Below are 24,830 nucleotides of genomic sequence, written 5' to 3'. Positions count from 1 at the left end.
CAGCTAGGACAGTTCTCAGCATCCCTTACTCCTACCCCAATGCTGGCAAAGCCATGCCCTGCTTTCCTCTGAGTGCTCGGGATATGAATTCAGTTCCTCATGCTTGCAGAGCAAGCACTCTTACTCACGCTATCGTCCCAGGCTAGGAATAGCTTTTCCCCAACTTTCTGCTTTTAGTCTGTGTGTTTACCACTAAAGTGAGTCTCTCACAGGCTGTATACTGTTGACTCTTGGTTTTGATTAGTTTTGTGCCATCTAACTAGGGAATAAAGTCCCAACTACACTTAAAATTAATACAATGTAAGAATTTGTGTTTTTCTCATTGTTTTGAATAGTGCTCATTTAAGTCTGCCTTTCTTCATGGGATAAAAAAAAAATGCCATTCCATTTCCTCTTGGTCATGTAAGGTTTTTGTTGAACAGTTTACTGGCTGTTGAATGAGGGTACTTGTAAATGTGATGATGGAGGAAGGTCAATAGGTTAAATAAAGAAACTGCTTGGCTGGCCCTCATAGCTTAGAACATAGGTGGGTGGAGTAAACAGAACAGAATGCTGGAAGAGGAAGTGAGCTCAGAGAATCAACAGCAGAAACAATAAATACATATTGTTAAAAAAAACAATGAATTTCAACTGCATATTACTGCCAAATACCCAGCTTACATTCAGGAGTTATTAGAATTTTTTCTCAAAAAGAACATTTAATAGATATAATTTTAACTTGACTTTTTTCATTCTGCTTTTCAATATATTAGGCTAAACTAGTTATATTACTTCCTTGGACTCTATCAATAACACAATACAAAATACTAACCTGGTATTTTTCTAAGAAGGAGAGGTCTGTGGTTTCATCAAAAGGGGCAGAGGATGATGAGACATGAACATATGGATTTAGTTCTGCAATATGACGAAGTACAGCTTCAGCCCTAGAAAATAAACACATTTACCAACCTCTCATTTATTATACTCAGTTTCATTAGATACTTGAAGAACATGAGAGGGCCCCAGCACATGTAATTTTAACAAAAACTAAGTAAGTTATAGATAAACACAATTTTTATTCATTTTTACAGATAGCTACACAATCTTAAGACACATCATCACATGCTGCAGCAAGCCTCACAATCTTTACATATGCCCTTTTACTTCTGGTCTCCAAGCTTAAGGTCTCAGTGATAGCAATACTACAGATTTCTTTAGACACAGGAGTAGAAGGAGGGACTATCAGAGGAAATAAAGAGTATATAAGCATGGACAAGGCAGGCACCAGAAAAAGAAAATGGAACACATGTCATGAAAGCAGGAGGAAGGACAATCTAAATCAATGAAGAGATGGTGAAGAGGGCCAAGAATGTCAGTGTGTGGGGCAAGGGGATAAAAGCAAACTATAAAGGTAGATATGTATAAAATGTCACAATAAAACCCATTACTTTGCTAAGGAATTAAAAAAAAACTTCCTTTAAAGATGTCAAATTCATTTCAAAACCATGACAAAGGAAATATACGCCAGTATGCATTTATCTAAGGCAGGGTAAATTCATCTTGACAAAGTAAACAGCTATGACTAAGCTGGCATTCTAGATACAGACAACATTCCATATGTAAGTCTTTAAAAAAATAATCTCATGACAATGTATCAATGTATCAAAATATCTTTACCTGTTTCTCTCATTAACAACATCATCTTCACACAGAAAGAAATTAGTCCCTAGATCCCATGCTTGGCATTTTTTTGTATCATGAACTGTCAGTGCCTTCAAAGAGAGGAAAACGCCTGTTAAGTCCAAAATAGAACCAGGATGCATACTACCTCTAAGGCTATTTACAGTGTACTGAGAATACTACGTATATATGTGAGAACTTAGTGTTGTAAGAACTGAAAAGGATAAACAGTTACATCTTTATTCAGAAGACAGATTATAAGCACCTCAGAAACTCCAACAACCTGATGGAGAAACTACACAGTGAGAAGCTTTAAATTTTATCAAAGTGGCATGTTATTATATAAATCAACATAAAGAAAACATTCAGAAAAATTTATATAAAAGCACTTCAAAATATTCCATACCCCAGATGATAAAGGTAATGAGTAAATTTTTATCATGCCTCAGCTCATTAATTTACAAGGAACAACATGCTGGAATATATTTATTTTGTTGCTCTTGAAAATGAAATGCTAAGTAACACCTTCCTCATTCATTAGACTGGCGAAGTTCAACAAACTGACAGCACATTCTGTCAGAGGATGATGGGATTCAATCACTCTCGCATTACGGTGGTACTATGAGGTGCCATAGTACTTTAGTATAACGTCTGGTAAGATGATGTGCATTTTCCCTTCAACAGAGCAATCCTATTTTTAGAAATCTATCCTATAGTGATATATTATTTGTGTTTCAAATAAATAAAGCTTGCCAGAAGATCAGAGGGCAAAGCAGCCACACTAATCAGTCATACAGGCCAGGCAGTGGTGGCACACACGTTTAATCTCAGCAACCACACTAATTAGCCAGAGAATGGGCAGTGGTGGTGCACACCTTTAATCCCAGCACTAGAAAGGAATGAATACAAGGCAGGAGGGACAGCGCTGGGTCTCCATCTGAGGATTCATGGAGGCAGGATGGCTCTTTCAGTCTGAAAATTTCATAGAGACAAGAGCTCTCTTAGTGGCTTGGCTGCTTTGCTTTTCTGATATTCATCCGGAACCCCAATATCTGTCTCTGGGTTTTTACTGATCATGCAACACTGTCCCAGAGATGTTCTTGGGAAAATCAAAAACACTTACAACCAAGGTTATTAAACAGATGTATTACCATTAAAAACACTAGAAACAAGATGTACATAAACATGGGAAAATTGGTATAATGTGATATACTCACACAATGTAACTATAAAAAGCAGTTTTATAGTTTTATAGTAACTAGAAAAAACATCACTATGGAGTAATCTTATGGACATGCTGTTAAGTAATAAAAAGCAAGGCATTTTAAGAGACACAGGAAAAGAGAGATACATAAACTTGAATAGGATATTCCTGTATACATGTATTTGCTTATTACTAAATACAATGAAGAGTATAAGATTAAAAGAGAATGATCTAAGGGAGAACATAATAAAGAAAAACTAGGCTAACTTGAAAATATTTTTATTTTTTTGCTTAATTTTGAATTAAATAAATATCCTATAGATAGTAGTAATACTGATTTTAAAAAGTGATACCTGAGACTCTAACCCAAAATAATCTAAACTATTTTTGAGTTGTATGCATGATTAACTGGAGGAGCTATTGAATATAAATTTCTTTTAAAAAGCTACCAGTCAAAAGAAAAGGGTTTTAGAAAAGGATAGAAAATACTAATTTTCAATAATTTGTGAGTGATATTGAAATTGATATTCTGAAACTCTGTCATAGAAGTTAAATATAATATAGGACAAATAAGTGACCTGTTATTAAAAACAATGAATCTTACATAAGAGAAAATACAAAAACAGAAAGTGAAAGAAGTAATCCATCATTTCTATAGTGAATTAGAAATTTTGCAGTAACTTATAATTTTAAACTTGAATACACTTTAGTGCTTCCTGATGATTTGTTTTATCTCTATTCCTCAACAAGACTTAAAGTCACAGAAACTAAGGGGGTTATATCAAAAGAATTCAGAAACTTAAAGAAGATCCATTAATGAAGATGAACCAATTTAGTACTAATAAAAATAGAACGTAGAATGAATAAAGCCATAACATCAGTATATTTAAATATACAAATTTGTCATCGATATAAAGTTCATTAGTCATAGCTGAGGGATGGTCACGATGACTTTTAGAAGGTGGCAAACAGCAGAAAATGCAGTATAATATTTATCCGCTTTTCACATGCAGTCTACAATTTAGTGAGATTAAGTAATCAATAAAGATAAAATTTTCTTTCTAAATATTATAGCTAATAAATGAGGAAGAATGACAACTGCTAACTCTTAATGAATATAAACAATGACGAGTAATAGATAAAACAATAACAAAGAGAATAACAGAATATCGCCTTTTGACAGAACACAGTATTTCCTATGAAATGTCTTGTCAAAGGAAACAAATACAATTTGAATCTGGATATGACTACCAGTTTATAAGAATATACAAGCTGTAATTAGATGTAATAAATAGTTTTTTCAGTGTTTCTATTTTGTAGGAGATAGGTCTCGCCATGGAGCACTGGCTGGCCCGGAACCCTCTTAGTAGACTAGGACGAGGCTTGGTCTTCAAGCCTCTTGCTTTTAAAGTGCTGTAATTAGACATGCGCCACTATTTATGTCACAGAATGACTACTTTCTTTGATAAATAGAGTTAATGTGAAAAACAATCAGGGAAAGAAAACCTACAAATTAAAAGAAAGAAAGTTGCAGTGTACAGATTCTCGTGGTTCCTGATTAGAACAAAATAAACTGCAAGGAAACAAAGCTGAATTCTCAACTGGGCATCTTATGTTTATGTTAGCTAGCTTTCAGGGTATTGCCAACAACACAGACTTCGTGACATTTAGGCTGCTGTGTAATCCCTTCTCTTGATTATGGGCTGGACTTCTGAACTTAGAGCTAAAGAATATACTTGGTTGTGTTAAGTGCTGTCCCTCACGAGGCCAGCTATCACACTGTCAGCAGCACTACGGAGACAGCCATATGGAAGAAATGGAATGACTTCTGCTCCATAGACGGGAAGGAACTACGGTCTGCAGTCCTACGGCCCACAAAGAAAGAAAGCTGGCAACAACCAAACGTGAGCGTTCTTTGATGGACCACTCCCAGGACAACTATAGCTCCTTTGAATACTTTTTGCTGCCTTGTGAGAGAGCCTAACAGAAGAAAAAGCTGAAAATTTTGCCCATGCCAACTAGACATAATAAATGATGCTGTCAAAATCTGGAGTAAATGATTTTAGAGAAATACAAAACAAATTTAAGCCATAAGAAATTATTAGATTTTAAGGTGTTAAATGGCACTAAGTTATGGCTATATTAAAGATATATACTAAAATATTTAAGAGCGATAAAATATCTGAAGTTCTTAAAGAATTCAACAGTTGCTGCCAGTAGGAAATGAGAAGCAAATATAGGAAAAGCACAAGTACGTGGAGTTGGTGACTCAACCGTATGATAGGTAATTAAGAATGTGTTAAGTGACTTTTTATGTTTAAATTTTCAATAAAATTAAAAAATAGCATTAATGATTCTGTTATGTAAAATGAAACAATAAGGCAAAGTACATTATCAGTTCAAATCAGCAAAAATGAAACAGTTCATAACAAACCACTTTTCATACTGCAGGTGTATACTCACTTTAATCCCTGCAAGAACAAGATTCTTTGCTATAAAGGAAAAAAAAAGGAATAACTTAGCATTGCAAATTCATACAAAATACAACTTCATGAGGCGTTATCACATTTCTGAGTTACCTATAATTTTTTTTACTTGATTAAGAAAATTAGAAAATCCAGGAGTAAAAAAAAATGAATTAATACATTTTGCATAATCACATCATTTAAAGGTATCTATTCACTTCTCAGGGTTTTTATAAATATACTATGCAACCATAATGAATTAAGAATGATCATTTGGCCAGGTATGGTGGCACATGCCTTTAATCCCAGCACTAAGGAGGCAAAGACAGATGGGTCGTCATGAATTCAAGGCCTGTATGTTCTACACAGTGAGCTCCACATAGCCAGGTTTAAATAGTGAAACCTCGTCTAGACAGAACATAACAAATGATCATTTAATTAACAGCTACTAAGCTATTAAAATCACTACATGAGAGGTGTTTTTGTTTTTCTGTGGAAGACTATACCTGTGCTACAAAATATTTTGTCAAAAATTCTGATCAACACTTTGAATCTAATTTCTTCTAATGAAAATAAGAGTTATAGTCTTTAAGAATCACAAGAATTATAGGAAAAAAATATTGCTTACCAATTTCTACTCCAAGACCACCCATACCACTTAAGAAGACACGGGACTTGGCCATCTTCTGCATTGCTGTGTCACCAAGAACATATCTCTGTCGACTATATATGTAAAAAACAATAATTATTTCATCAAAATAAAATCTGCCTTAAAGTTTTGAAAACAAACAGCCATGACACATGAGTCTGTCTAGAGTTGTTTTAGATGATTTGTACAGCACTTAAAGTAAACCAACTCAACTCTTAACTATAGAAGACATTTTGGAAAATTAATTTTGGCACTACAATCCACATTCCAGGAGGCAGGAACTCTCCTCTTTATGGAATGCTGTGAGGTGGACCTGCCATTGTTCCATTCCATCCTGTCTGCTCATTTCATCATTTCAGTGGTCACTACAGGCATCTGATTCTGTTATCTTTGTTTTAAAATTGACTACAAACAGGATCTTGGAGGGAAGATTCAGTTCTCCTAGCTTAGTCCCATCTAACTTGATGTGCCATGCTTTGTTGACACACAAGGGAGGCCTGTCCTTTTCTGAATGGAGACAGAAGAGGAGTGGATGGAGGGGGAGCAGGTAGAAGGGAGGTAGGGGAAGGAACAGGAGGAGAGGCAGCAGGGGAAACTGTAGTTGGTATGTAAAACAAAAAAAAAAACTGATGGGAAACTGTGGTCAGTATGCAAAATAAATGAAAAAAAGTTTAATTTAAAAAAAAAGAAGAGGGGCTGGAGAGATGGCTCAGCGGTTAAGAGCATTGCCTGCTCTTCCAAAGGTCCTGAGTTCAATTCCCAGCAACCACATGGTGGCTCACAACCATCTGAAATGAGGAGGTCTGGTGCCCTCTTCTGGCCTTCAGGCATACACGCAGAAAGAATATTGTATACATAATAAATAAATAAATATTTAAAAAAAAAAAAAGAAGAAAAAACTTAAAGTCACAAAAGGACTAAATACAAGGCTTGTGGAAAATGGAACTGAAGGATGTACATTTGACAATTAAGATTTACACACCCATAAGGTTATAAAGCCTACTTATTCACGGCAATACAAATTAAACACATACACACACACACACACACACACACACACAGGAAGAAAGAGAGCGCGAGAGAGAACTGGGGGAACTGGCCAGGCAATTCTTGAGTATTATTTTGCATTGACAACCTGGGAAAACACACTTGGGATCTTGTTAAGTTATGCATTCTAAAAACAAGCTTGCATATGAATATATATTCCTAAACTTATGAACACAATCTGCTCAGCCTGCATATACTGTTACTCATAAGTACACACTTCAGGGTTGACCACTGGTCTTAGATAACCAACTAGGGCTTCTCCTGGATAAGACTGTTTTTTCCCACTCTAGGCATTCCTTAGCTGCCTATAGATAGTTCTTTGTCTAGGGTTGGGGTCCCTTGACATTTCCCTCTGATACAAACATGATTTATTTATATGTATAGGTGGGGTCTGTGTGTAGGGTGCCCACAGGGGTCAGAAGGGTGTATCAGACACCCAGGAATTGGAGTTACAGGATGTTCATGAGCTGCCTGGTACAGATGCTAGGAACTGATTTCAAGCTTTCTCCAAGAGCAGTATGTGCTCTCAACAACTGAGCCGTCTCACTAGCCACATTTATGAGATTTATTCATCTTGATTAATGTAAATGGTCAATGGTACTATTAAGGGTCATATAGTAAAAAGGTAAAAATGTAAAATACTCAGCAAAATGTCTATGACATGCACTGTGAGATAATCAAATAATTGTGTAAGGTAATATACAGAAGTACCAGAATCTATGGGAAATCAGCAATACAGAAGATTACTTGTATTTAAGTTAGAAATGGAGTGATTTCAAAGTGAGATTCATTCAAATTGAATTCTAAAGAATTATTTCAAAGGTTCATTAAGATAGGAAAAGCATATGGATGCACAGCTCATGACTGTCTAGCACACAATCCTCTGGGTTCAACCTCAGCACTGTGTAAACTGGGCCAGGTGCTGCATGCCTGTTCCAGCACCTGAGGCAGACCAGGAATTCACTCAGCTACCTAAGTTCATGGGCAGCTTTGGTTACCCGAAACTCTTCTCTGGGCCAATGGTAAATAATAGGAATCAGATTTACTCTCCTGTTTTAAATAACTGGAACTAATAAATAGAAACAAAACAATTCAAACACTAAAAAATAACTTAAAAGTAATTTTTGATAGAAAACAAAGCAAGATTCAATTTATTTATTTGTTTATTTAATTTTGAAACAGGGTCTCATTATGTAGCTCTCACTACATAGCTCTACAGAGCCAGCTGGCCTTAAGCTGATAGAGTCTCTGGCCTCTATGTCCTGAGCACTAGGATTAAAAGAGAGCACCATCACATTCATGGCCTTAAGTTTAGATGTAACCTGAAAAATTTCTAGGTTGCAGCAGAGAGAGGGAAATGCACCTGGAATCTGGTGGTCTCCCTAAACTGAAGAGCTATAAACTTAAGAATCCAGAGTTTGGTCAGAGGATGGTTCAGCAGGTAAAGGCACCTGTAACCAAGCCTGCTAACCTGAGTTCAACCCGAGACCCACAAGGTAGAAGAGACCTAACTATCTCCAACAATTTGTCCTCTGTCCTGCACACACATGCCATGGCACGAGTGCATACACACATGGAAATATATACATAAATATTAAAAACCAATTTCATGAAATAAGTGAAAGTTAGGATTTTAAACTAGAGGGATCAGAAATTAGCAAAAGGTTCTCTAACTTAAATTGAGTATAGATTACCAAACGCATAAGGAAAAATCTAAAGCTGGAAGAATCACCTCAAGGGAAAAGGGGAGCAAACACTACTAGTAAAATAGAGCTCACAAAACTTTGTGTTTTGCTTAAGCACAAAAATACCTCACAATACAAAGGGCATTAGATACAGTATTAAGAATATTACATAAACAGTGAAGAAAATTTTGCTCTAAATTTAATGAAGACTCCTTTGGTCATAAGCTGAAAAGCAAGCCAGGAAAGGAACATACTGTTTTTTAGTAATTTAACTGTGTTCCTAAATAAAGCTAAAGAATATTTTAGGAACCTAACATTATTTAGAATCCAAAACTATAAAATCCACAGAGACATCCATAAAAAAGTTACCAGTATACAAAAAGTAGGGCAATACAACCCATACTGAACTAGACATAACAACAGGTGTTCCTTCAGGAATAACAGATGCTAGAGCTGAAGGAGAGAGATACCCTGTCAAATATAAATATGACCCACATGCTCAAGAAGGAGGGAGATATAACTAAAACCCTCCAGAGGATAGAAATATAAACCTAAGATAAGAACAGTTTGTATGGAACTAACGACGTGAAGGTCAGCACCAGAACTTCCTAACATGAAAACAGATACAGCCTGAGAAAGTCGTGGTGCTTCTTTAGCTGAATATTGTGAAATTGGAATTTTTAAAACAGAATGTGGAAAGAAGGGTAGATAAAGGTATGAATGGTCAATTTTTTTCCAGGAATACTAAACTCACATGTGAACAATTTCCAAACAAGAAATATAAGGAAAGCTAACTGCAGCACGGTATATCACAAACTTAGGAAAGAAGGAGCCAGATGAAGGGTTTTTAAGGGGGCGGGGGCGAGGAGAAGCAGGAGGGCTTCTGGAGAGACAGGAGAGAAGGTGGGTGACTTGCTAGTCAGCCTCTCAGAGGAGCAGACTTCAAGTTTAACCTTTGAATCTAGAGTTCTTTAGAGGGACAGAGATTTAGTTAAATTCCTTTCCTGCCTTTGAAAACAGCTGGTGCCTGAGGGGAAGGAATTCCCTTAGGCGGTGGCTCTGGAAGCCTGACCCTCAGCTCAGAGTGCTGCAGTAGGACAGCAGTGGATTTAAAGGCAGCAACAATTTTAAAAAATGCTGACAAAAAATTTCTACATTTCCCCCTGAAGAACCGCCAATTAGGGATCTTTAGGTACACAAATGTGTGGAACTCTCCTAGTCATGCCCTAGCTCGCTAAAAAAACAACCCTCATTCCATTCCCTCTCCATCCAAACTGTAACTCAGTTACAGATGTCTCCATTTCCTAAGGAATATATTTTCTTGAGAAAACACTGAAATAATCATCCTCTAAAATTTGACTATACAATTCAAGTAACTCCTACATGATCAAGAACATCAGGAAAGCCTCTTGTTTAAACTCAGGACATTTAGGTTCATATTGGACAATAAAATTCTTCTTAGTCCTATTATTTAAGTCAAAAGAAAAGGGAGTTTATTTACATAGCATTAAAACTTTCATACTACATATGAGAAAACTCCACAAAAATCCCCATTTTATTTGAGAGGAACCTGTAGGATATCCATACAAACTTCTGCACAGGCATAGTCTTCAAACAGACTATGTGATTCTGGGGTAACGATCAGAAAAGGTGGTTTACGGCCTCTAAGGTTCTTACCTGTATAATCCATCATCGATTTCCACAGATTCTGTAGACATGGTAGGTAAATTTTTACTTGCGCTAGGGAGAGAAAAAAAACAAACCCAAACTTTTAAAGATCATATATGGCTTTTGAATATTAATACTCTATAATGTGAAATTCACTTATGCATAAGACGAGATTCGCAAGTTACTAAAGGTTGTTTTACATAAAATGTATGTTGTATTATGTGTTACCTTCCTTAGATTTTTAAAATGTGTTGAAGTTAATTTCAATAATTGCTGGTCTGTGTAGTTTTAATGTTAAGATCTTAGAGCAACCAGACAGTACCTGCACTCTTAAGACATCAGCTAGCTAATAAAAACAGCATACTCATACAACATACTATTCTGGCAATAAAAGTGTACACACACACACACACACTATTTGTAGTCTCCTATCATCTTGTTTCTACTTCTTTCACTTATTGTTTTATTTTGGCCAAAATTAGTTTGGTGGATTAAATTTCTGAGTGAAAAGGAGAACGAGTATATGTACACCCTGCTCTGCCACTGAATGGCTATGTCTGCCACTAACTTTCCAAAAAGTTCTGTGCCACTGACTGGTTCAAGAATACATTCAGCCAGGAGGTGGTGACACACAACTTTAATCCCAGCACTGGGGGGCAGAGGATCTCTGTGAGTTCGAGACCAGCCTGGTCTACAGGGTGAGTTCCAAGACAAGCTCTATTGCGACACTGAGAAACCCTGTCAAGAAAATAAATAAATAAATAAATAAATAAATAAAGGATATGCTCAAAAACAGTCATGCCTGATTGCACATACTTTTAATTTCAAAACTCCAGTGGAGGAGGAAAGAAAAGCAGGGGTTCCAAGCCATCCTTGGCTAACTAGAAGGCTTTTGCAACTAGTCACAAAATCAGTAATAATTAACAACAATAATGATGATGATAATAAAATAATGATTATATATGAGACAATAAAAAATGCTCCAACTAAGGGGTGCTTATTTGTATTTAATAATATTTCTCAAGTCGATTTTAGCAGCATTCGCCTGGGCAGACAATACGATTACTTAAATCCAGTACCTGAAGCATCCTTTTCAATATGCAATGTAAAATAAAATGTTAGGCCTACATTAATTGAAAATAATAAACTCGTCACCTCTATACTTTTTCTACAGTATTCTTCTACTGGGCAGGATACAAGTGGGGCTTTATTAATTCTAAGATTACTGAAAGAGAAATAACCCAAACATGGTGAGAGTATACCAGAACCCCACCCCCATAATTTTGCAGGCTAGGAGAGAAAAACTCCAAGACCCTAAAGTGGAAAATAATCATGGAAGCCTTAGGCTCCTTCCCGTGCCCCAGCACCCCCGTAGTCAACAGGGGGTTTTCGGGGTGTCCAAAACTGCAACTGACTCATCCAGACTTGTTCCCTCCGAAGTAACAGTTTTCTAAGTCGCACGGGTGCAGGATGGGGCACAGTGGCCCTGCAGTTGCCTCTTAAAGGTGCCAAGCCACAGGGGCCCCAACCCACTCGTGACCAGGCCCGACAGGAGCACTGTGACCCGTGGGATGCTCAACCCCACCAGGAACCGGCAAGACTCGGGAAGAGCCAGCCTCCCCGGCGAAGGCGAGCTGTGAGGCCCGCTCCCACGCCGCCACACCCACCGCCCGCTGGCTCGCCCGCTCGCTCGCTCCCCGGGGCTCCCCGCGGCCCCGTGGCCTCCGCGCGCACCGAGCCGCCCGGGCGCCGGACGAGAGCCCGCGCCCGCCTTCCTCCGCTCCTTCCCGCCTAGCCCGCCCGGGCCAGGCCTCTCACCTGCAAGCTCCCCAGGAGGAGCAGGACGCCTCTTCCCGGCGGAGAGCAGCCAACGGCTCCGATCTCTTCATCTCCTTCCGAGACTCTACAGCTGCAGCCGAGGAAGGCAGGCGAGGGGGCGGGGCCGCCAGGGTCAAGGGGCGGGCGGCTACGTCACCAGAGGTGGGGCTTGGGAAAGTGCGCCCAGGAGGGTGGTTCCCGGCAGCCCGGGGACACCTGACTTCCGGTTGGGGTGCGGCCCCCGGACGAGCTTCCTCGCAGGTGGGGGGCGTGGCTAAGTGGAGGAGACGGTGCTGAGGGACAAACGCGGAACTCAAACACTGAAGTCCACGTCACCTCCGGCGGGGAGCTAAGCCGGGAGGGGCCGGAGGCTCGCCCGGTGACGGAGTCGCCTTTGCAGATCCTCGGGTATTCGAGCACCTAGAGGACATCAATTTCCCAAAGCCCCGCTGGGATGCCACTTAAACATTCCATTTAAATAGTTTTGCTCATCTAGTACGTGTCAGACGTAGATGTCTGTAATCCGGTTTCTTTTCAGAGCTGTAAAAGTTTCCACTTTCATTTTATAGGAGAAAAAAAAGGAACTTCCAGTTAATGGTTTGGTTATAGCCATACAGCCAATAACTACGATCATCAGCGCTACTGGCCAAGGTTTCTCTTCTAATTCTCATTTCGTTGACTCATTTTTTTTTGCCATTTTTAGAAAACAGTTGTGTGGACACAATATAAATGAGAAATCTTTCTAAATAGCTCTGTATTTGAAGAAACATCAGCCCATTTAAAAAAATGACATTACTTTGACTATAGATGTAATACAATGTTCTGTAAAGTATCATTTTAATTCAAAATTGTCTTATATTTGGAAATATATGGTAGTCTTGGCAAGCCTACATTATCCTGTGTGTCCACCTATGCTATTTCTAAAATTGAACATCTCAAACATCGAAGCCTGTGTTGACTATCTGTTACATCCTGCTGGTTTCCTCTGTAGAAAAGGTTTTTTTTTTTTAATCCAATTGACCTTTTTTACATTAACATTCCAATAAATTTGGGTCGTGGCTTATTTTTTCAGAGTTCTGCTCTAGCACGAAATATTTCCTGTCCTTTTATTATTATTATTATTATTATTATTATTATTATTATTATAGTTTTTGGAGATGTATATACATGCTGCTAGTTTTCATTTCCCTCCCATTTATTTTCTTAAATATTGAATATCTATTAGACAGTAGGGTCCAATGGCTAGATAATGATCAGACCATAGAGATAGCATGTCCTGATTTCATCAGTCTCATGGTGTGCTTGTAAGTATTTTGGCTCAGATGGAAAGGGAGCAGGTACAAGGGAGTGACCTCAGAGGGAGCAGGCCCTAGCCAGGGACTTGCACAGGACCAGGCCAGAGTCAACGACCTCCAAGGAAGCAGGCCTGAGCCAGGGACCTCCACAGGAGCAGGTACAAGGGAGTGACTGCCTAGGGAGCAGACTCAAGTCGGAGACCTCTGCAGGACCTGATTCCAGCTGAGGACCCCTGTGAAAACAGGCTGAGACAGCAGCCTCCATGGGAACAGGCCTGAACGACCTCCGGGATTGGAAAGTAACTCCAGGGAGCACTGAATGACCTCCTGGAACACTGAGTGACGTCTGGGGTGACTGGAACTATAGCCCTAACTGCACCACAAGGAGCAACCATCTAAGCCTTGGGTCCACTGGCACCTGGAAGATTGATATCACAGGCACCAGCCCCAACTACACCAATCAGAGGAAAAGATAGGTAGACAAGGCAATAAAAAAAAAGATGTGGGAGTGCCCATCAGCTGTGGGCACTACCATCCTTTGGTGGGCTAAGGCTGTGTAAGAAAGCTGAGCAAGCCAGAGGAAGTAAACCAGTTAGCAGCATCCCTCTGTGGACTCTACTTTAGTTCCTGTCTCGAAGTTCTTATGTTGCCTTTCTTGGAAATGGACAATACTGTTTAAGTCAAGCCAGTGGTTCTTAACTGCAACCCTTTAGTAGAGTTCTTCATGTTGTGGTGACCACCAACCATAAAATTATTTTATTGCTACTTCGTAACTGTAAGTTTGCTACTGTCTTATATGCAGGCTATGTGATATTTGGCCCCTAAAGGGGTTGAGACCCTCAGGTTGAGAAGCGCTGTTGTTACCTAACTAAACCCTCTTCTTCAAGCTGCTTTTTGGTTATGGTGTTACATCACAACAATGAAGAATCTGGGAAGCAGAAAAATACAAATTAATTAGAAAATCAGGTTCAGAAAGTTTTAAAATGAAGAACATAAAAGCTGACACAGGGATTGAGAGGCTTTGGGGAGAAGACAATTTTAGCTAGAGATGTCCTAGATTATCTTTTTGAGAAAATGACAGTTGTCCCCAAGCCTAAATAACTTCAACCATGTGGAGATATAAACAAAAGAGAAATTTTGACCACGGGGAAAACAAGTGAAACTTTTAATTTTCTTCTTTTTACAATATTTATTACTTTCTGGTGTGTGCATATATTCTCTTCTTAAAACAGACTGGGCTTTTCCTAGAGAAAAGAAAAACAGCACATGAAGGATATTCAGCATAAGAGAGACCTCTTCATTTTTTGCTTTGAAGGGAGAAGGTTGCCATGTGACAGGTAGGACTTGAGTGTGACCCCAAGGTAATGGCCAACAATAAGGAACAAGTTGGCATACAGAGGTAAGGAATTAAAGAGCATGTTGTCATATGGCTGTAATTAAATTGAGCAACAACCTGCATGTGCTTGAAAATGACTGAAAAGAACAGAATGAAATCAATGTCTTGATTTCAGCCTTGTAAGTCTCTGCTTGCCATCTACCTTGCTGTGCCTGGAATTGACCCACAGAATAAGTTAACAGATTTGTATTCTTTTATGTGTACAGTGGCTTGGATAAAAATGGTGCCCATAGGGCCATAGGAGGTGGCACTATTACAAGGAGAGTCTTTGTTGGACTAAGTGTGGCCTTGTTGGAAGAAGTAGGCAGGCATTGAGGTCTCAGGTGCTTAAGCCAAGTCTAGTGTGGCATTCTCTTCCTGCCGCCTGTGGATCAAGATATAGAGCTCTTAGCTCCCTCTCCATCACCTTGTCTGCCTGCATGCCACCACACTTCTTGTCATGATGGTAAAAGACTAAATTTTCAGACCACAAACCAGTCCCAATGAAATGTTTTCTTTTATCAGAATTGCCATGGTCATGGTGTCTCTTCATAGCATTAAAACCTTAAGTAAGAAAATGCTAGTATGCTTACAGAACTTTGTTGTTCAGTAATAGAAAAAAATTGTATTGTAGGTAAAACCCATGACTCTAATATATTTGGCATTAGGTCATTATTTTCCATCAGTATAGAATATAAACATGAATCTTTGTTAGCTTTTCTGTGTCTGACATGACCAATGTAAGGAATACAGGCCTGTTATGGCTCTTAGCTTCTGAGGTGTCTGTTAATGTTTGTTGGAGGAGAGAGGCACTTGTTGGTTTCTGGTCACCCAGCTTGCTTAGACCCGAAATAACTACACAGATACTGTATTAATTAAATCACTGCTTAGCCCATTAGCTCTAGCTTCTTATTGGCTAACTTTTACATATTAATCTAATCCATGTCCATTAATCTATATCGCCAAGTGACTGTGGCTTACCGGCTAAAGTTCCAAGCAGCAGCATTGGTCTCCAGTGGCTCCATGGTGTCTCTCTGAATTCGCCCTTCTTTCTCCCAACATTCAGTTTAGTTTCCCCCACCTATCTCTGCCCTGCTATTGGCCCAAAGCAGTTTCTTTATTCATTAATGGTAACCACAGCATTCAGAGGGAACTCCCACATCAAATGTCCTTGCTTTAGAACTGTGCAACATGTAAATCATGGCCAGAGCACATGGGTGCTAGAAAACAAATGAAGGAAATGTTCAAGGCTTCAGTATTTCCCTTGAGAGCATACACCCAAGTCATTTAACTTCTATTTATTTATTTATTTATTTATTTATTTATTATGTATACAATATTCTTTCTGTGTGTATGCCTGAAGGCCAGAAGAGGGCACCAGACCCATTACAGATGGTTGTGAGCCACCATGATGTGGTTGCTGGGAATTGAACTCAGGACCTTTGGAAGAGCAGGCAATGCTCTTAACCGCTGAGCCATCTCTCCAGCCCCGTCATTTAACTTCTTAAAGCTTCTACTGTGCCCCAATAGCACCATGGGTTTTAGAGAAAGTCTTTAACACACTGGCCTTAAAGAATATTTAAGATCCAAACCACACTAGCAGGCATCTTACATTTGATGAAACAGCATCAATTATTACAAAAACATGATAAAATGGTGATTTTTATATCAGTTTTTTAATGTTTTGGAAAGTTTACTCTAATAGATTCCCTGAGAGTCCAGCTCTTAAGAATCCCCTCTCAGGGTGCAAAGACACCACAATAAGTAAAGGGGGGCTAGAAATCTGAGGGTTAAGAAATGTACTCACAACAGGTTCTTTCTATCTGTGTCTCTTTATTCTTTTCCTTATTCCTTATTCTTCCTTGCTCTCCCTTGTTCTACCGGTTACAAACATTCGTAGTCATATGTACCTTTAAAACTAACAATTTCCCAGCCCTAGCATGTTCCAGAGCTGGAATTCTTTTTCCCCATAAAAATCAGATAAGAGTTTTCACACACCCACACTCACCCACATACACGCACACACACCCACAGTTCTGTGGCTGTCAGCTCAAAGGTGAGAGTGGCTAGTACACATCCAGTGAACTCCTTAATGGAGAAAGTTAGTTAAGAAAGGAATTAAATCATCAGGGGATTCTAGAGGGTATGGTTAGTGTGCAATACTACATTTTTAGATAAAAGAGCTAAAATGTCTGTTTTCAATGTGCCCCTTTTTTCCTCTCCTAGCATGCATAGAATTGGGTAACTAGGCACCCTATGTAAATAGTCAGAGAGAAGCTATGGCTCTTGATCAGATAGCACATAACCAGATGCTACAATTTCTACTGGCCTACAGGTCTAGATTAGGCACCTAGGGCTCTAAGCAGTCGAGACAAAGAGACCCAGGCCTCTAAATTATTGTTTCCAGGGTATACCGTTATCAACAGTTCTGATTGTGGGTGTTGTGGGTCTTTTTCTGGGCCCTGAACTAAAATCATCAGTAAGCTGAGGTGAGGGTTCTTGTAGGAGGCCACTGGTTAGTTTCCGGCTGCTCAACCCCGAAATAATCACACAGAAACCATATTTTTTGCAATACTGAACCATTAGAATAGGGCAGGAATCTGAGTTCAGTAAGTACAAATCCATTTGAAGGACCTGAGTTGCAAGAGGCAATCCCAGGGCCCCATTTCAAGAAGGGAATGAATTTCCCAGAGGAACCATCAATTATGCTCCCACACAAAGGATTAGGACACTTACATAGACTGTGAATTAGAATACATATGCTGCAGACAGAGTTTATGTCATCCAGATGCAGATGTTGAAACCAAGTCTCCACTGTGATGGAATTTGAAGATTACTGTTTCCAGAACTTAAAGTTTAGAGATTCCTGTCATCCTTCAGGCCTTTTAAGGCCATAGCAAGTGACACTCCTCTCAGAACCTTGTACTAGATACCAAGTCTGTGGGACCTTTGTAGTCTTGAAAAAGTGTGAATAATGAATGTTGGGGCCTTTGTTACTATAGCTTAGAGGTTTATGTAGCAACCTATACAGACTATGGCAAATTAAAGATATTTATTTTTTTTAAAAAAAAATATAGCTTATAGGATAAGAGAAGAGAAATTATCGTAAGTTTGCAATTGAAATATAATTTTTGAGAACCGTTTTTAAAAAAATTGTTTTATTTTTGTGTGTATTTTGTCTGTCTATATGTGTGTATACTACATGTGTTTCTGGTGTATCATACCTTGGAACCAAAATTATAGTTGTTTGTGAGCCACTGTGTAGGTGTTGGAAACTAAACCCAGGTCTTCTAGAAAAATGATAAGTGCTCTCAACCACTGAACCATTTCTCCAGTCCCCCTCCCCCAGGACATTTTAATTACTTAATTATGTAGGCAACTGTAGAGAAAACATAGCAATTGTTCTCTTATATTTAATCTTTGGATAATAAGAACAGAAAACAGATGAAAAACCTAAAAATTCCCAAATAGTACTTCAAATTCTCTTGTAATTTTCTAGGTGATATACTATAAATTCATCTGGATCTTTTCTGACTGGGGACGGGAGAAAGTCGAGCGCCCTTATGAATCAACATTCAGAACTCTATTTGTGAGATTCAGATTTTAGCCACAATCATTATTCACCAGTAGACCAAATTGTAGTCTAAGCTCCTATAGGAAATGTTGTCTCTGAGAGCAATAGAGGCTTCCTTGCCACAGGCAATTGTAGCTCACAGAGTTAAGCTGCTGAAAAACAAAAGGAACCAATGATCACCAGAGTTACTCCAAACTAGAAGACTGAATTTTACAGACAACATGAAAGTGAGTTTAGAAAAAGGATATAATTATAGATGAGACCTCAAGAGAAACGACAAAGCAGAGCTCCCGTATCTCAGGGAATGGGTCCCAGAAAATAGGCACCATCAAGCTGCTAGACTCGGAGCTTTAACAGGACCTAGGGCAGAAACTGGGGAGAGGCTGTGAGTAGGGGCAGTCAGTCAATCAGTTCCATGACTTTTCCAGGCACTTCTCAGTTTTGGTCATGTGTCAAGTATCTTTTCCATGCAGTGGCACTCACTTGAGTTGTATAGAAGGAGAAGAAAGATAATAGGACACGAGATTGGGAACAATCGGCTCAACCTGAAGAGAATCAAGTACATTTCCAGGCAAGAATAAGAATTGAGGTCCCTGGCCTGAAACTGCCCGACCCGATTCTACTTCCTGCTCTCATCAATCCTGATTCATCATATGCCTTTCCCCGACCTCCGACCCCTTGACTCTAACAATCTGCAGGTTATCTTTTTTATCTTCAGCTTCTTTTCTACTTGGTTTGAGAGCCTGATCCTTCAGGTCAGAGGCCATCAAATACCAATAAGCCTCTTTACCTTCTTGTTAAAAGTACATTGTTGGACCCCAGCCTAGCATTTCTTCTTAATCATGGCACTAAGAGTTTGCATGTCTACCAGTGTTCCCTGGTTATATTTGTGGGACTATAGGATTGGATCATATTTTATGCTGTCTAACCTGCTTTCTGTTTCTTAGTTTGACTATCTCTTGTGTCTACGTGGGACTTTCTGTTATTCTCTTTGAGGGGAGAGCTATGTTGTTGTTGTTTTGATAAGTACATAATTCAAAATGCTCCCCTTTCTGTCTCCTCACCTCTGCACACAATGAACAAATGCCCTCCTGGTATAACACACTTGTGGTCCAGGCAGGCCCAGGCCTCAGCTATGTTTTCAGCATTACTCAGGGAAAACACAGCCTCTTCCAGAACATCAGAGTGAGGCTTTTAAAAGATGGTGATCCTAACATCAAGAAGCTCTGATCCATAAACTAAAATCAACAACAGCAATGTAGCTATCCTATATGTGAAAAGCGTTGTTATAATACCATAGGCAGAGAGAGACATACAGTTATTTTCAGAAAGGTCACATTTGACTGTCTTGTTGACTTTCGTAGCCCAGAATCCCCAATAGTTTGGGATAAGATAGCATTTGGGTACCGAGTAGGTTTAGATTTAGATCTGAAAGGATCCTTATAATGGGTTTGTTCCTGTGCTCTCATAAGGAAAGAAGTTACTGTGTCTGCTTTGTTAAAGATACAATGTGAGATGACCACTGAAAACCAGGAACTGAGCCTTCAAAAGAACCCAGCCATGCCAGAACCCTGATTTCTTTAGTTCTTGGTCTCCAGATTGTGAGAAATAAATGTCATTTGTTTAAACCACAGAGTCTATGCCATAGGGTTATTGTAACCTGTGCTAAGACATCAGTTATGCTTTTTTGGTTGTTATTTATTTTTCTGTTTTTGCATCCCAACCAAAATTCCCCTCCCTTCCCTCTTACGACTTCCCCTCCCCTCCCAGTTGCGCTTTCCTGTAGTTCTGCAGGGATCCGAGATCATCTACTGACCTTCTTGCCATATGGTCTCTCTCACCCCATTTCAGTGTTACAGGAATTCTAGAGCATTCACCGAGATATAGCCTGAGTCCTTTTCAGAGAGGATGATCGTTTGAATGTTAATGAGCATTACAATAAGTCAAATTATTATCTTAATATTCAGATAATATTAGTGACTCTAAAAACTATTAATATGACTGGGATTAAATTAGGTGTTGAGGTTTAAAGGAATAGTTATCAGGTGCAGATAACTCTTGAAGTTTTCTGCAACAGGAGAGTAGAGAAATGGATGGTAGGAGATGAAACTGAGATATTGTTAAATATTGCTATTTTAGTCAATTTTGCCATGTTGATATGTAACTTTAGATGTAGAGGAACATGATAAAGTCATCCCACACTAGCTCAGAATTGAGTATAATAAATGGTTATTTATTTAGGAGTAGACTCACAGATCAACAGTCCTCTGTATGAGCGGGGAACAGGAACCTAATCCAGCCACCAAGAGAGAGAGTTTTTTCCTTTCCCTGCCTTTCCTTCCATCCTTCCTCCTTCCCTCCATCTCTCCCTCCCTTCCTTCATTCTTTTTTTCTTCTTTCCTTTATTCCCTTTTTTTTTCTCTTTGAGACAGGCTACCACACTGTAGTCCAGACTGGTTTCAGCTTGTGGTTAGTCCCCTGCTTCCTGAGTACTCCCTTCTATCTGCTTTGATATTGCTATTTCTTACAGAAGAGCACATCTTAGTACAAAGCGTGCTACATACAATAAAACTTGCTCACATATACAAAATTTGTTGAGCTTTTTTTCCTATTATAAAAGCAGTATAAGTTTATTTGGGGTTTTGGATAGAGACATCCACAAGGAAGAAAAAAAAAGTGTCACAATAGCTATCTAAAATGTTCAATATACATGTTCTTTCTTTCCTTTTTTAAAAAAGATATTTATTTTACTTATTTATTATGTATGTGTTTCTTCTTCTGCATGTATGCCTGCAGGCCAGAAGATGGCACCAGATCTCGTAGTGGTTATGAGCCACCATGTGGTTGCTGGGAATTGAACTTAGGACCTCTGGAAGAGCAGCCAGTGTTCTTAACTAGATGAGCCATCTTTCCAGCCCTATACCTGCTATTTCTAAGCATGCATTTTGTTATCAACATCTAAAATGAGACTATTTATTTTATACTTGATTTTTTTCAGTTAATTGTAAGAAAAGGATTGTTGGTTTTTATTTTATTATTTTCTTTTCCTTAATAAGTGATTAAATATCTAAGCATTGAGGCAATGTTTAAATTTAGGCCCCAGATAGACTGGGGAGGCATCTCAGTGGTTAAGAATACATGTTGCTCTTGCAGAGGGCCCAGGTTTGATTCTAGGTACTCACATGGCAGCTGAGCACTGTCAGTAACTGTACATCTTGAGGATTCAGTTCCCTCTACTGCCATCCACAGTCACCAGGTTCACACAGGGTTCACACAGGGTACACAGATATGCACACAAGCAAAACATCAATATATGTAAAATAAAAATAAATAACTCATCAAAAATACATGCCATTGACAAAAATAAATGAATTCTAAAAATATCTTATATGTCAAAATGTAATTTCTTTCTGATAACCATGTAGATTCTGAGATGGACTTACTAATGGAATCCCTTACTCAGTTCTGTTATTGAACTACTTGGACTATAGTGTTTAGCATACTTACTACTCAATTCTGCAAGGTATCATTTGCTGTGAAATAATAGTTCTGTTCACTGTGAAGATGTGTTGCTCTTATTATTAATAAAGAAATGACTGGCTAATAGCTAGGCAAGATTTGGGGGCAGGGAGAACACTAGGAAGAAGAAGGGTGGAGTCAAGGGATTGTGAAGAGACACAAACGAAGCAGGAGATGAATATGCCTGCTAAGCTGAAAAGAGATACTACCACATGACAGAGTGTAGGTGAGAAATATGGGTTAATTTAATTGTAAGAGCTAGTTAGTAATAAGACTAAGCCATCGGCTAAGCGTTTGTAATTGATAGTAAGTCTCAGTGTGGTTATTTGGGAGCTGGCTGGTGGGACAGAACTGACTGCTGGAATCAATGAGTCTCCACCTACAATTGTTCTCTCTAACAGTCTTAAAATGAATTGATATAATCTTTGCTTAATTATTATTTAGACCTCTTCAAGAAACTGAATTACTTAAAGAAATGCAATTTTTAGCAAATTCAATAGTCTAAATAAAAGAGAAGAACCAAAATGATGTCTTAATTATCTAAAATAGTGGATTTATTTTCCATAACATTTCCTTTCTACTAAAAACCTTCATCTTCTATAATAATATAATACATGAATGTAATATCCCATTTTAAATACTCTGTTGAGTGATAGGGATATAACTTTCAAAGGACATGTTTAAAATTGACACTGTGAACTTTAGTTTAAATCCATATCTATATCTATGAACCACAATATTGACATATTGTGATTTTCCCAAACATACTAAACCTTAAATAAGTTTAGATGTTAAAAATTAAACATAATGAAGTTTCAATTATAACATTTGCATGTATGTATAATAACATGTATATGGACAAACAAATACAGTTAGATATATTTTATTATAGTAATTTTCACATATCAAGCTGAGATTATTAAACTTTTTTGTACCTTTCTTGGCAATCTGGTTTAGTTGCTAAATATTTTCTTTACAATGTCTAAAGTAATACAAACAGAACTGATACAAAAATACATTGACATATAATTTTATTCATGGGATACATATGTTAGCCCTCTGTATCTAGGTAGTCCTTTAGCAAATATATCTTTAAAATGCCCAAGGCAATACCTGTCTACAACAGTTTCTTGAACACTTACAAAACCAGCTGTGAGACATACATTTTACACAGAGATGTACTAAAGCCCTTAGGTTTACCTTGTGCATATATATCATTTTTGCTTTAAATCCAGAGGTAAGATTTACTATCATTTTAGGAGTAAGTATGTTATGAAGATATTTGATATACATTGGTATTGCAACTTAGCTATGTCCTGTGGCATCTATACAGTCTTAGCATGACTTCAAGTGTAAACTTTTAGCATAAACTTCAGCACATGGAAAACTTTGAGCTCCACTCAGTTGACTATAGAACTCTATCTGTGATTTCTATGGGTTATGTTTAATAGAAAGTTTGATTAATACAGAAAATAAAGAAAGAGAATTTTGGAAAATAAAGTGGGATCTGAAATTTTTTTTTACACTGTTGTAAAACCTAAAGTAGAAAATAAGAAAGGGAAGGGGAGATTTGTCATTAGTCAGTAATTTACTTTCCATAACCACACATAGCCTAGTGGATTTGCAAGTTAGTCTCATGTTTTGTATACTGTTACACAGTTCACATCAGTTCCTACTAGATAATTATTGAAATTGAGTTCTTATACTTTCTCACCAAGCAAGTATGATACTTCTTTTATTTTCACGCCCTCCCATTCTGCATGAAAAAGGTGAACCAGACCTGAGTGGGATAACATATGTGGCACTCTACAGACATGTTTTGGGAACTGTAGTTTTTTAGCAGTACGTGTTGGTTTCACAATTATAGTTTTATTTTTCCTTTCTCCCCTCTCAATAGTCTCTGCTGTTGTCCTTGATCTGTATAGGGGGAAATTGTATGGTTTCTTGCCTTGAGTTTCTTTTCCATATCAAATTTCCTCTTTTTGTTTGTATATTTTCTTGATTTTTTTAATTGACTTTACTCATTTATTTGTGGGAAATGACTTGTAGGACAAAGAGATAAACAAAAATTCCACCATATTATTAAAAATGGGTTTTGTATTTTGCTTACAAGGTAATTAGTATATGCATTTTCTTTATTGTATTAAATCAGTATTTATGGAAGTCAGTCAACATATATTGTACAGTCTAAGGAATATTCTAATAGTGTATGAAAAAAATCTATACCCTTTAAAGACCTCTGTTGTGTAGTGGTGTACCCCACTCTGCAGCATGTGAATGGGATTAATCTATATCATATAAACAATCTTGCCAGACTGGTGGGATTGGGTTGCTGAATAAGAATAAAAATGCTTTTAAAACCAAAGAGAAAACTGGGCCTTTTAATAATGGGAGTTGAAAATGGACCTATGGACATGATTCTGTTGTCCCTGTGCTCTAGGCGTTGTGATAGCATCAGTCCATTACTGCTTCTGACGTATAGACAGTGATTCTACTGTCTCCATGCCATAGGTGTTGTGATATCAATTCAGTCTGCTATTGCTACTGACGTAGGGGTGTGATTCTACTATCTTCTTGCCATAGGTATTGGGACAGCAATCAGTCTGTTATTGTTGCTGAGCCCCTTTGAGAAAAAAAAAAAACTCCCTAAACCATGCTGATGTTATGAGTATGTTGTTGACGTTGGCCATGCCTGAGGAGCAGTGAGTTGCAGCTGAAGTTCCAGGTGTCAGCCAGCAGAAGGGAATCCTCTGATGGGTCAATCTCGTCTAGGCGAGGCCGTGAGACTGCAGCTTCTAGAATGTCTTTTGCTTCTGTGCCTTTACGTGTTTGCTGAAGCTCTGTTTCTTTGATATCTAGCATGGTATGAGTG

The 24,830-nt window shown here is 38.3% G+C and overlaps 1 protein-coding gene across 1 annotated transcript in view; it reads right to left on the bottom strand.

Annotated features, from left to right (window-relative positions):
• Positions 1-12,291, bottom strand: part of Uba6 (ubiquitin like modifier activating enzyme 6) — a 66,885-nt gene extending 54,594 nt beyond the window's left edge. The window contains exons 1-6 of the mRNA XM_041671237.1: positions 12,196-12,291; positions 10,387-10,449; positions 5,957-6,051; positions 5,327-5,355; positions 1,657-1,751; positions 812-923 (exon numbers count right to left, since the gene is read on the bottom strand). Of these exons, the coding sequence (XP_041527171.1) occupies positions 812-923; positions 1,657-1,751; positions 5,327-5,355; positions 5,957-6,051; positions 10,387-10,449; positions 12,196-12,266 (465 nt within the window). The 5' untranslated portion in view covers positions 12,267-12,291. The remainder of the gene's footprint in view (positions 1-811; positions 924-1,656; positions 1,752-5,326; positions 5,356-5,956; positions 6,052-10,386; positions 10,450-12,195) is intronic.
• Positions 12,292-24,830: the final 12,539 nt, after the last annotated feature.

Source organism: Microtus oregoni, unplaced genomic scaffold, assembly GCF_018167655.1.
Source record: "Microtus oregoni isolate MIOR12 unplaced genomic scaffold, Mior012 000021F_ref0000039, whole genome shotgun sequence".
Taxonomy (NCBI): domain Eukaryota; kingdom Metazoa; phylum Chordata; class Mammalia; order Rodentia; family Cricetidae; genus Microtus; species Microtus oregoni.
Note: the sequence above shows the minus strand (reverse complement) of the source record. Positions and strands in the feature narration are given on the sequence as shown.